Here is a 13,936-nt window from a genome sequence, read left to right on the forward strand (position 1 = left end):
CAAATCCCACTCCCGACAAACTCACAAATGTGGGTTCTTCCTTCGGAAGGGAAGTAAAGCGTGGGTCCCGAGATGAACTAGCCAAGGGCTCGTTAATACAGATAAAAAAAAACATCACTTCCCTCCTTGTAATATTTTTTTACAGCTCCGCACTATGAAACTACTTTTATATTTACTTGTTAGTGTAGTGATACCACCGACGAACCGACGTGACAGCTAGAACAAACAAATTCAAATTTGTTGTCCGCGACGCCATGATGAAAAATAGCCGAACACTATCGCCACCTCTATAAACGGTTCGCGTTGGTTTGCTTTGATCCCAAACCCCCGTGTGTTCATATAGGAAGAGGTGCGCGTCTGCGCTTATTTGACAGAAGGGTTCGCTCGCTTTGCTGGTCGACCGTTAAATTGAGGGGCGACAGTTTTGAAACACCACTGTCACGTTGGTACGTCGGTGGTGATACAACAGCTTCCTATGCTTCCTATATTCCACTAAATCAATCAGTCGCATAGGGCACTGCACTGTTTTGATTTTGTATGGAATTTTGACGTTTCTTGGCCTTGTCGTTTACAAACTTTCTGTAAGAGTCCACTGCACGAATTTATGCTGGCCTGCTTACTCTCACAGAAAATTTGACGTTTTAGCGGTGCCGACACCTCTCAAACGTCAAATTTCGTGTGAGAGTAAGCAGGCCAGTATAAATTCGTGAAGTGATCCATTATGATTCATGATGCAGCTAATTTTGGTTGCATTAGCCTGTGCAGCCTTCGATGCTGTCTTGCTCTCTCCCACAGGAATTTTGACGTTTACTGAGGTCCCCGTTTTCAAAAATTAAGAAGGAGTGAGGAAGATAGTAGAAACTGGTACAAAGGCTAATTATGAACCATGGTCCACTGCACGAATTTGTGCTGGCCTGCTTACTCCCACACGAAATTTGACGTTTGAGCGGTGTCGGCACCGCTCAAACGTCAAATCTCCTGTGGGAGAAAGCAGGCCAGCACGAATTCGTGCAGTGGACCATAATACGATTGTTTGATTGACAATCCGAGTTTCCACGGACTTGGAAAATTGTGACGATTATAGCACGGCTTGCTTGACCCTAATTTTATGCCTAGCATGATGGAGCACGTGGGTGGTCTCACTCAACCATACGCCAGCGCTTGAATCTCAATGAAAAACACGACCTGTAATATCAGCGCCAGCGACCACTACGAACGAATACGCAAAAGGAGCGAAGAGAAACCGAACTAACTGCGACTGCTGTTCCTCATCAGTTGGTTCGCTCATGAAGCAAACTGACTGATGATCGTTCATGCTCAGTTACTGCGGTGAGTGTTGATGGAGAAATGATTCAGTGGTTTTATTTGTTGCTCAAAACTTGTAAAAACAATCATTGTGTTGATATGGGAATGCAGTTCGTGACTATTGTAATCGAATTTTTTTTCAGTTTATGATATTTGCACAGTAATAACGGGATGAAAACTAAGTATATTCATTGCCGTATGCGCTGGCAAAGAGAAAGATTAAGAGAGCCACCACGCATATGAACCATTGTTTCTCACTCTCAGTAATAAATGTGATTGCTCATGCTCCCACTTGCTTCTAAAGCATGTTAGCCAATGAAGGTATACATCTCAGTGTTGCCACATTTAAATCTGTATTTTGCCTTTCAAAAATCTTTATAATCTGTATCACCACTTTTTGTCATAAATCTGTTAGAAATCTGTAATATTTCGCGAAAAATCTGTTTAAAATTCTGTAATTTTCTTAAAAATCTGTATAATCTGTATCATTTCCAAAAATCTGTAATATTGCACTCTTAAAAAATTAGGAATTTACACGCGACGTAAACCATCAACGTACGTAAACATTTCATGATTGAATGGCAAATTTTACTCAATTTTACATCCATCATGTAAGTTTGAGTTGGTTGCACAAGATCACAAACCTATCTGACCAGATTGGTAGAAACAGTTTTACATTTATCGTTTGTCTCACAACTTGGTGATACAGCCGAGAGGTAAAGTACATGCCTCTCAATCAGCAAACCAGAGTTCGAATCCAGCTAATTATTTTACTTGCATATGTTTTATCACTCGCTTCGGCTCTAGCGATTGCTAGCTCGACTTTATTTGTGATACAGGGTTGTTACGAGAAGGGTGGAAAAAAATCCGCGCCAAATCCGCGCGAGCCAAATTTGAATCCGCGCCAAATCCGCGCGATTCTGGAATCAAATTCGCGCCAAATCCGCGAGAGTGTGAAGATAAATTTGTGTTTTTTTGCTTTACGTTATTGAAGAAATCCATTAAACTGGAATGGATCAGTTGATTGATTGATTGATTTGTCTTTATTAAAGAGACTTTCAGCCCTTGGCTGGTTGGATCAGTTGAGTTGAGAAGAATGAACTTTTGATTTGTAAATCAACGGAACTCATCTCGATTATTGTAAGCTTTCTGCTGGAAACTAAGGACATTTCTGCAAAACTCCCGTTCTGTTTATTTCAAAGTTTTTTTTTTACAGAAATAAATTTATTTCAATTTCTCCAGTTTTTTATATTTTTTCCACGAATCCAGTACCTAGTTCTGGGCAGCTTTCTCCTGAGATTTTGTCTAACGATTTTTTTTGCTAAAACATCCCTTAAATATATGTTAAACAATTTTTGATAAGAATTCGTTACACGCCGAGGACCTGGGATCGAATCCCACTCCCGACAAACTCGCAAAATGTGAGTTCTTCCTTCGGAAGGGAAGTAAAGCGTGGGTCCCGAGATGAACTAGCCTAGGGCTAAAAATCTCGTTAATACAGATAAAAAAAATAATAATAAAAAAAAAAGAATTCGTTAGACAAAATCTCAGGAGAAAGATGCCCAGAACTAGGTACTGGATTCGTGGGAGAATATAAAAAAACTGGAGAAATTTAAATAAATATATTTCTGTAAAAAAAAAACTTTGAAATAAACAGAACGTGGAGACTTTCTTTAAGTATTTCTGAATATTTTTGGAGACAGTACCCAAATATAAAACTTTTAAAAGAATTTTTAAAACCAATTAGAGAATTTGAATTTGAGAGTATCCTCATAACAAATTCTTAAAAGATCACTTCGATTGTTTTGCCTTTTTCAAAAGTTTTCTCTAGGATTCCCCTCAACTGATTTTTCCCGAAATAAACTAGGTATTTATCTAGAAATCTCTTTTAAAATTGTACCGGTAATTCGGGCAGATTTTCTCGGAACTAGTCTTTCGGCTTCTGATGAATGGAATTTCTGGGAACAAATTTGATTTTTTGAGAAACTTGTTTTCTTTGACAGTTGCATTTAGATACATAACATACCCACAGAGAAACAGACGTCACAGTCTGCTCGCTTCTCATCGATCATCTTTTTAACAGTTGATTCAAATATTCAGTAGTAGGTCGATTAGCCACTCGCGGCGCTGGCATCGTTTTTGCTCCTGTTTGACGTTTGCTCACTACCGCCACCTAGTGGTGGCCCGGCCAAGCACAGTATATTTAGCATTGGGCGATTGCTTTTTCGCGATGATCTTTTTTAATGAAATTTGTTCTAATTGTACGTCTGTTTTTCTGTGACATAGCCGTAATGGAAATATTGTAGGATTGTTGCACAACTTCTTCAGATAAATATTTTGAAGAACTGATGAAAATCGTAAAAAAATGTTGTAAACCAAAATGAAAACTTGCTCTAAATTCTTCACTAGCACACAGCGCCTTCTCAAGCACATTCGTCCGCTCCAAAATCCGCCAGAAGAAAAACGAGAAAACAGAAACCAGTCCCAAAGTTTCGCTTGCTTTGTGTTTTTTTTTTGTTCGGATTAAACAATAAGACCACCGGTCCTATTTCATACAAAATGGCCAAGTTTGACAATATGGTACTCGGTTTTTAGTGAGCCGATTGGGCTGAAATTTTGGCAACCGACATGAATTTACGGGAAATTTGAATTGTATTGAATTGATTGAGTTCTGTTCACTACTTCTAAAGTTACAGATATACGGTGCGACAAAACAATAACACCAGACTTTTTAGGATGGTTATGTGTGGTCAATTCAATAAAAATGTCCTCAAGTTTAAATGACATGCTTAATTATAGTACTAATATATCAATCATCGAGCATCAGATACTCTGATATATCCTTTGGTAAAGGCAACCTAAAAGTGGTCCTATTGTTTTGTAGTTTGCGTTGGCCATTTTGTATAAAAAATAACAGGTGGTCGTATTGTGTTGTAAGACACTGTATATATAAATACAATAGCATACGTAGGACCACGCATAACTCGTAAACGAAACGTCCGATTCATCGACTTTTTGACTTGGACTTGAAACGTTAAAAAACGCAAAGTTTGCCGGAGACAGCTGGTTTAACATATTTCTGAAATATATCGACTACCCACTACTATATCCAACCCTGGTAATTTAAACAAACACATTTCATATTTTTTTTTATCAAGTGTCGATAATCTTTCAATTATATCGCTATACATACACACTACAAAAATCAATTTCGCGCCAAATCCGCGCGAAGGCCAAATTCCATGGGTAAATCCGCGCCAAATCCGCGAAATCCGCGAAATCCGCGAAATTCGCGAAATCCGCGCTGTTGTAACAACCCTGGATAGTAGACGTAAATTTGTGTCAAACGGGCCGCTCCTTTTATGTGCATCCAAGTGAACTTAAATTTACAAGATTTTTTCTAAGAGTGGTATACAGAATTCTGTATGAAAAGCAGCAAGAAAATCTGCATGATTACAGAAAAATCTGTATATGTGGCATCTGTGATACATCTACCGCTCTGGTTGAAAAGCGTCAGTCAAAGAGAAGAAAATTTTGCTTCGTTCGGGGGGAAACACTTCATTTTGCGAGCACTACATACCGCGAAGCACGATGATACTGATGAGTATGATCATATCTCAGTGAATAGTTTTTGGCATTGCAAAAAATGTTGTATGCAGTGCAGATTTCACTCCAAATTGGACTATCACACTTTTATTAAGACGCCTAAAAATGTGATAAAAGTGCACATTTACCTCGTATCATCTCGACGTCTTCGGTGCACTTATTCCTTCATTTACAAGGAATAAGTGTACCGTAAACCTCAACTCGATCCGACGTGGTCCTGCGCTGCAATCACACTTTGAACGTGCGTGCACACTATTGTGTCAGTCCAATTTGGTGTGCAGTCAGCAATATGCAAAACTCGATTTTTACAGCACTCGTCATTGATTTGATTGATTTGTCTTTATTAAAGAGACTTTCAGCCCTTGGCTGGTTCGTCTCTAAAACACTCGTCATAATTATCCAACTCGGCAAGCCTCGTTGGCTCGTGCTGTAAAAATCTTCATTTTCCACCTCGTTGTATAAATAACTATTGTATGAAACTGCAACTATTTTTGTATGGCACGTAAGATTTTTCAAACTACTCCCCCTCCCTTATAAACCCTTACGTAGTTAATGGACGGCCCCATACTAGGCCCCATAGCAAACCTGGTCCTCTTACCACCCGATGTACGCCCCACGCACGATTTAGGAGAAAAATTGACTTTCACGTGTCAAATTCCGTTTTTCAACTTACGAACAATAGCGAAAGAAAGAATCGACGAACGCCAGTTGGGCCTTGGAAAACATTATTTTCGATTAGACATGTAGCCTTAAAGTGGCCAACGCTGTGCGGGCACTTGAGCAAGCAGACTAGAGTTTAACTTTTCTCATAAGTGTTGGGTCACTGTGGACAATTTTTGCAAAGATGTTTTGGATGAAATAAGGAATCGAAAAGCTTTGTAGAAAAAAACACCAATTTGGTTCCGTACACACTCAATCCTGAATTGGCTGTTCGGTACTTGACGAAATTAGAACAGCAGTACGATTTCGGTAGTTTCGGTAATTGATTTTACTGAGGTTCAGTACACCAACTGTTAAAAACGGGTGCAAAAGATAAACAATCCCAAGAACAATCCATTATTGCTGTATTCAGCTGTTTTAATTTCGTCGAAAAATTACCGAACACGGTACTCAAATTTAAGTGTGTATATTAGATAGACTATCAAAAAAGTTTTATGTAAGTTAATATTAAAATCAATACTCACATCATTGTCAAAAGTACTGTTGGTATTATTTTTATCATACGTTGCTTCCATTTTATTTAGCCAGGATGATTTTGCTATTAGATGAGGGTCCTTAAAGAATACTACCACAACAGTGATATTATCCGACGTACCCTTTCTAGCACGTTCGACTAGTTGCTCGGCGATTGAATCTGCACACTCTGTAGAAAAGAAACAGAAAATCCACAAGTGAATTAGATAACATGTAGAAATTAAACAGTAAATCATTAAAAAGGCATACAAAATGAGTCAGAGGATGCGCGATTTCCGTTCACATGAGAAGAGAAGAAGCGCTCCAGAGTTATTCAGTATTACATTCTCAATTTAAAACTATAACCATGCCTTAAAAAACTAAAAGCTGTCCATTTATAACCACTCTACTGGTATTTTTTTATATTTAACCCTAATATTTTTGTATAATGATTTCGCAAACCTTCACACTTATTTTAGAGTCGCTTGTTCACTTAAAACAATAAATCCTATCAAGAAATGAGTTATGATGTTTCTACCACTTTCTGTATGAATACAATACAAAAAATGTGGGAAATCATAATCAACTCGCTGTACATATTACGAAGCGCGTAGGTTCTATACAACGACACGCGTCTAAAATAACGCTATATTTTAGAAACAACGCGCTGGGCTTCATGAGCTAATGTCTGCTGATATTTTCCCGCTTACAAACATCCAGTGGTGTAGCCGTGCTGGTAAGAACACAGAGTGCTGGTAAATTAAAGTAACGTTCTTATTTCGGTAAAAGTTCATAATAACCTAATTTTCAGTAAAACATTACCGAAAATCGGAAAAAATGCCGAACGTTCGGCAAACTCTACCGAATTATCCGTAATGTTCGCCGAACATTCGGTGCAAAATAACTGAACTTCGGTAAGACTGTGCTGAAGTTCGATAATCCGGATTCGATTTACCGGAAATAGAACAGCCAAACAAGCGGCTCAAAAATAAGTAAAAGTTGGCCATAATGATACTGAAATGAGTTATATAAAATGAAAATTATGACACTTAATTGCAGAAATATACACCCGATTCTTTTTTTTTTGCGCGAGGGAAGCGTACCGTGCAATAGTTATTTATGTAACGAGTTGCAAAAAGTTATTTTTTTTTCAGTACGAGTCGTACATTTATCCAGAGCTGCCACATTATCTGTATTTCGTACACGAAAAAAGTTGACACCCTCTCGTTTATTTTACTATCTCAAAGTATTTCACTAGGACTGTAAGCTTATAAAATAGTTTCAAAAATATACTATTTTTGGAGTTAGCAAACTTGTTCCACTGCCTTGCGGTTTAAAAATAAACGAGGGGGTGCCAACAATTTTATCGTTTACAACCCTGTGATGTGACAGCTCTGCATTTATCCAACGAGGCTTGCCGAGAATCGAGAATCGGGTGTAGTTATTTATACAACGTGTTGCAAAAAGATGATTTTTTTTTCAGCACGAGCCGTACATTTATGCAATGAGGCTTGCCGAATTGGATAAATACGAAGAGTGCTAAAAAATCGAGTTATGCAACGAGTTATAACTCGTATGTTGCATGTAATGTATACATACAACATTTAATAAACGATTAAAAACATTTTTGTTGAAAACAGTTGTATTATTAAAAGTGGAATTTTTGCCCTACCATGTATTGTTTTCCCAGTTTAAACATTATTGAAAAAAAAACATTAGTCTAAAATAAATAAATTATTTTCATCGGCCTCAACACACGTGATTATGATTAGACATCGACACGCTGATCGAAGAAACCTCTATTGTGAAAATATGAGCGCATTATTTATTGATTAGGTTGATGCTTTTTGTTGAAAAGCTTATGCGAAATAACACAGGCGGGGTGCATCTATGGTTGCCATACAAGCGTCAACAAGATTCAATCTGGAATGTAGATCTATTTATTTTTAGAACTGTGACTAAAGTCTTCTCGGCATCTAGTATTCGTGTGGCAGTTAAAACAGTACCAAAACAGTACCATGTGGTAAAAATCCTACTTAATTTAATGCGTTTATTTGCACACATTGATGTAGCAGATAACGTCTTCGTAAATGGGCATAGTATTAATTCCAAAAATAGAACCAATGACAGCAAAAATTTGTGTTTCAGGTTCCAGTCAAACACAAGGTTCCAGTCAAACAGAAAGTAAGAGTATTCAGAAGAAAAAAAATTTTGATACCTATTTAATGTTTAAACATATTTTGTGGGATAACGTCACCCACATTCCACGCATTCGATAATAATAGTAGATCAGGATGAAAGCGTTGTTATATGCACAGACTTAAACCATTTTTTTGTGTTTAGCCCCAGACTGCCCCAGGGCAAAATATCCAAATTAGTTGAACGAAAATTAAGCACTTTTATGCAACTCGTTATAAAGCCAAATCTAACTTAACAAGCCACGTTTGGAAGCACCCATAAAAATTCGCTCTGCTTTGGGGAGGAATTCTAAAGGTACCATTACTAAATTCGACAAACACACAGCGAGCATTACTACTTCGGATTAATGTTGCCTTACTATGGCGAATATTTATCCATGTGTAATGGATTTTTTTTTGCAATTTCTCATCGTAAACCTGCTAGAAAAAGGCCTACTTTCCCACACCAAATTAGCAGTGCTGGAGTGGTTCATTACAGCACTAATTTGTGTTGCGTAATGCACCATTACAGCACTGTTTTCAGCTTTGATCAACTTCTTGATGTTTCTGGGCGCAGTTTTGAAAAAAAATGTGAAAACTGCACAGTTTAACCTGCTTTGATCAGACTTTCTTAAACATGGCTATGAACATCAGTATGCAGTTTGATGAACAAGTTTTGTTAAAAACTATCTTCAAGCGGTAATTTATGAAATTGCAAAAAACGTTATACGCAACTCGGTGCAGAACTCGACTTTTAAAGCACTCGTAGTAATTATCCAACTCGACAAACCTCGTTGAATAAATGTACGACTCGTGCTGTAAAAATCTTCATTATCTCGCGTAACTCGAGTAACTCGCGCGGTTGGCCACCACCACGCCAATTCTGAATACAAAAAGCGAGATTTTTCAACGTGTTGTATAAAATACAACAGCGCGTTCGCTCGAGGGTTAAGATTTTTTGTATGGCATCCTCAATACTGTCGTATGGCATGTACAATTTTCCAAGAGCCTTCCTCCATAATCTCTTACCCAATTAATGAATGGCGCCATAACACAAATGTACTAAAATATGCAGTAACAAACATGATTTTGTTAACCATGATTTTATTTGCTTAGTTGTTGAAATAAGACTTTTATAATATATAGGGTCTGGGACCATTTGGGCAGGAGCACCTATTTTGGACACTTGCTGCTATAACTCAGCCAATTTCAAACCGATTGACTTGTATTTTTGCACATGGATAAATAGGGGTAGTCGGGGTAATTTGGCCAATGGGGCAATTTGAGCACCACTGGAAAATCACCTAAAATCTATAATTTTTTGAAAATCCATCTAGGAGCTCCAATACTGGCCTGATATTCTTCTTCTTCTTTTTCTTCTTAATGGCTCGACGTCTCCACTGGGACTTGGCCTGCCTCACTTCAACTTAGTGTTCTTTGAACACTTCCACAGTTATTAATTGAAGGACTTTCTTTGCCTGCCATTGCATGAATTTGTATATTGTGAGGCAAGTACAATGATACACTATGCCCAGGGAGTCGAGAAAATTTTCCCGACCGGAACGGGAATCGAACCCGCCGTCTCCGGATTGGCGATCCATAGCCTTAACCACTAGGCTAACTGGAGACCCTGATATTGAAGCAATTGAAACATTAGAACGAAGTAATTTAGTCTCATAGTAAATTAGAAAAATAAAATAAATTATTGGCCAAATTACCCCGACGAGGGCTGAACAAAAACACCTCATAAGACTTCTTCTGTTTAAATACCTTAGATAACTTTCGAATTAGTTTGTTTTCTGTACACTTCAAGTTGATACTATATCGCAGACTGTGCTATATAATTCAACATCAAGCGAAGCATATTAAGTTTGTATTGCATTAGGCGATATAAATTCTACATTGAAAATAGGGTGCTCATTAAGGTGGCCCACACTTACATGAAAAACAAAAATTTCGAAAAATGCCAAGTCTTACCTCCAAAATCAGTTGTTTTGGACTCCCAGAAGCTACGTTCAAAATTTGAGCAAAATCAGTTAAGCCTAAGGGGGCGCTCAAAACGCTTGAAGTTTGAATGGGAAAACTTGGCCAAATGTATGGAGAAATTTTAAGTTTTCGAATTTTGCCGCTAGGTGGCGCTGTAAGCGTTCAATAAATAAACCCTTTGGTATTATTGTAGGTGACTATATGCCAAACAAGTTTGTCGAAGACCGCAAAGTGATCCAACGTCTGTGAAAAAAGTTATATCATAGGTAAAGTGAGGATAAACTTTATTGTTGTTTTTCCAATACATGTAAAGGAATAATATCAATAATGAAATTTCAATACTTTGCCTCACTTTGCCTAGGGTATAACTTTTTTCACAGCTGTCGGATCACTTCGCGGTTTTCGATAAAGTTGTTTGGCATATAGTCACCTACAATAAAACCAAAGGGTTTATTTATTGAACTGTGAAAAAATTCGAAAACTTAAAATTTCTCCATACATTTGGCCAAGTTTTCCCATACAAACTTCAAGCGTTTTGAGCGCCCCCTTAGGCTTAATTGATTTTGCCAAAATTTTGAACGTAGTTTCTGGGAGTCCAAAACAACTGATTTTGGAGGTAAGACTTGGCTCTACGGTGCTCATATTACCCCGACGGTTCAAAATCGACCCAAAAACAATACTTTTTTCAAAAATCATTTTTTGGCACTTGAACATGATTAGACTATGATATTTTTATGCAACTAGTATAGTATTGTCAGAAACATTCCGACCATACGATGTACGAGAGATTCAACGTTGTTTTCTGCATCTTCAATTGACTTTTGCTTAAGGTGGCCAAATTACCCCGATTTACCCTACTGTGCGTAGCTGATCCTGTCTCAAAAATCAAGTCAATCGGTTCAAAATTGACTGAGTTATAACAGCAAGTGCCCAAAATAGGCGCTCCTGCCCAAATGGTCCCAGACCCTAGTTGTTTGACGGTGCAGTCTACCGCCAGCGTGATTACGACGTTTTTCTGGCATTATCACGTTTTTCAAATTTCTATCATTCGACACATTCCTTTCACGCTTTTCTTCCAAATAAGCCATATTTTTGCTGCGCTGTTGGCGCTTTCACTCATTTCTCTTGTATCATTCAGCCACTGTGCGTTTTCCACTGGAACAATTCACCCGCAATCTTCAAAGCCAAAATATACACTTTTTGGGGCACACAGCAGCACAGTGCAAAAGTAATTTAGCCACGGACTTTCTATTAATTTGCCGCATCGGCGACCTGTCGGATTGAACGTATTTGTGATCATGTTCGGTGAGATGAAAGATTTTATTAGCCCTGATTTTGCCAACCACGGTTATCATATTGAATATAAGTTGACTCATAAACCAATAAATGCCCCAAACTATATTAAATACGTACGTACAAGTATTTAAAACCAGCGGTTGACCATCAGACCTCGACATTGAAAAAAACATGAGTGGCGTGCAAGACGTTTTCCAGCTGGTCATTCATCCGCGTGCTTTATGGTGAACGTGAATGAAACTACAGATAGGGTAGAAGGATGTTTTGACCATAATACGTTATTCAGCCTGTTGCGATCTAAACCAGCAAACATTTGATGCTTACTGCTAGATCCTAATATACTATGATGATTAAAGCTGTGAAAAACATTGAATTTGATGAAAAAATGCGAAATAAAAATAAAACCATAACCAGCTCCCATGTTGACCAGTGCCACTTTTAATGCAAAAATCAAGTATTAGCTTTATTGCTGCATTTTTCCTATAAAATATAGTGAACTTCACATTTGACACATTGGTAGTTTTCATAGGAGTATTGATTATTCTATTATATTATATTCTTGTGCTTGCACAGACAGTATTGAAAAGCATTCTGGATTATTGGTTATTTTTATAAAAATTATTTCCCTTAGAATGGCCAAATCCGGTGGCTGTACCCTATGTGATTAGTAGATAAGAAACCGTTTTGCAATAATTAGACTTTTTGCCGATGGTTTCAATAGTGTGTCTGTATGAGCATATATTTTTAGATCATCGCAAAGCAAATCACTCTTCGGAACATGATTGGCCATTTACAGCAAACGGAAGGGGTGGTTTGGTAATGATCATTTTTGAGAGTTTCTCTTTTGTAAAAATGCATATGCTTGCCGGAAATTGACAGGTGTTCAAATGATTGCAATAGATATCAAAAGTGTGTTGAATTAAATAGATTATTAGGGGTTCTCACTAAACAGATTAAATTGCATCGTAAGCCATGATTTTCTGATTATTTGAAATGTTTCATGATTTTGCGAATGAAATAATCAAAGATTGCCTTGGTGATCGCGACGTTTAATCAGTTTATTCGGTTTACGCTGTTCAGTGAATCCCCCTATTATCTTTATTAGGAAAGTGTTTGGTAAACTGGATACATGCCGTACTTTCTTCCATACTCAATTAGAATTATTAATATGAGTATTAGCATTGAAATGAAAATAGACGATTCACGGCATATTAGGGACTCTGTAAACGTCAATTCGATAAGTCAATTTGTTTTAGTTATCGTGCATCAACCGGCCATAAAATAATCCACCTATAAACCCTTCTTACACTTATTAAAATTATTGTTGTATATATATATATATATATATATATATATATATAAAGTCTGCACACTTTAGAATCGGTACACTTTAAACCGGCTGCAGATCAAAAACGGTGTCACTTGGAAAAAAGTTTTGTTAGAAGCAGTTGAAGCTTATCTATTGTAGTTTATAGGAAAATTATAAAATTTGCTGTTTTTATTTGTTTAGATGAATCATTGATCTGACTTCGTAAATAGTGCCAGTTTTTTTTGCACAAATTGAACAAAAACTAATCATTGTCAGATTCAAGATTTGTGTGAGGGCCCATATAGCCGAGGCGGTAAACGCACGGGTATTCAGCATGACCATGCTGAGGGTGACGGGTTCGATTCCCGGTCGGTCCAGGATCTTTTCGTAAAGGAAATTTTCTTGACTTCCTTGGGCATAGAGTATCTTCGTGCCTGCCACACGATATACGCATGCAAAATGGTCATTGGCAGAGGAAGACTTCCACAGTTATTAACTGAGAGCTCATAGAACACTAAGCTGAGAAGCAGGCTTTGTCCCAATGAGGACGTTACGCCAAGGAGAAAGAGAGAGAGTAGGAATATAAAATTGCCGAACCCACCAATTACGTAGTATAGAATCGTTTTAGGTATTATGATTGTTGATTAAAGGAGGTAAAATATTCCATGGGTGTTTTAAAAGTACCAATATTGCTACACTGAGGATACTGCAACTCCGAAAATCATACGATTCAACTATGATTTTTTGCCACAAGAATTTCTTGCGAAAATCATAGTTACGAACTATGATTTTGGATTCAAAGCGCCAACTATTATTGTCATACTGTTACTGTATAAATTTCATTACACTCACGTATGAAAATCATATTGATAACGTATACAAACTGAAACTATATCGTATGACTATCATACATATTTTTATGAAATATTTTGCACAAATTAAAAAAATCGCAACCTGGAATCGAACCAGGAACGTCAAGGTTGGCGAGTGCGTGCTTTACTCATACGCCCATCGACGCTTCGGAAGTTGAAGTGGTTAGAAGCCAATAAAAGGTTTTGTTGTTTTCTAGCAATGGTGTTTCATA

The 13,936-nt window shown here is 37.5% G+C and overlaps 1 protein-coding gene across 2 annotated transcripts in view; it reads right to left on the reverse strand.

The window, feature by feature from the left end:
* The window catches only part of LOC109411545 (serine-rich adhesin for platelets), a 225,833-nt gene that overhangs the window by 86,765 nt on the left and 125,132 nt on the right, over window positions 1-13,936 (reverse strand). For both annotated transcript variants that reach the window (XM_029854067.2, XM_029854066.2), the window contains exon 7: window positions 6,096-6,274. In XM_029854067.2, the coding sequence (XP_029709927.2) occupies window positions 6,096-6,274 (179 nt within the window). The remainder of the gene's footprint in view (window positions 1-6,095; window positions 6,275-13,936) is intronic.

Source organism: Aedes albopictus, chromosome 2, assembly GCF_035046485.1.
Source record: "Aedes albopictus strain Foshan chromosome 2, AalbF5, whole genome shotgun sequence".
In the NCBI taxonomy this organism is placed as follows: domain Eukaryota; kingdom Metazoa; phylum Arthropoda; class Insecta; order Diptera; family Culicidae; genus Aedes; species Aedes albopictus.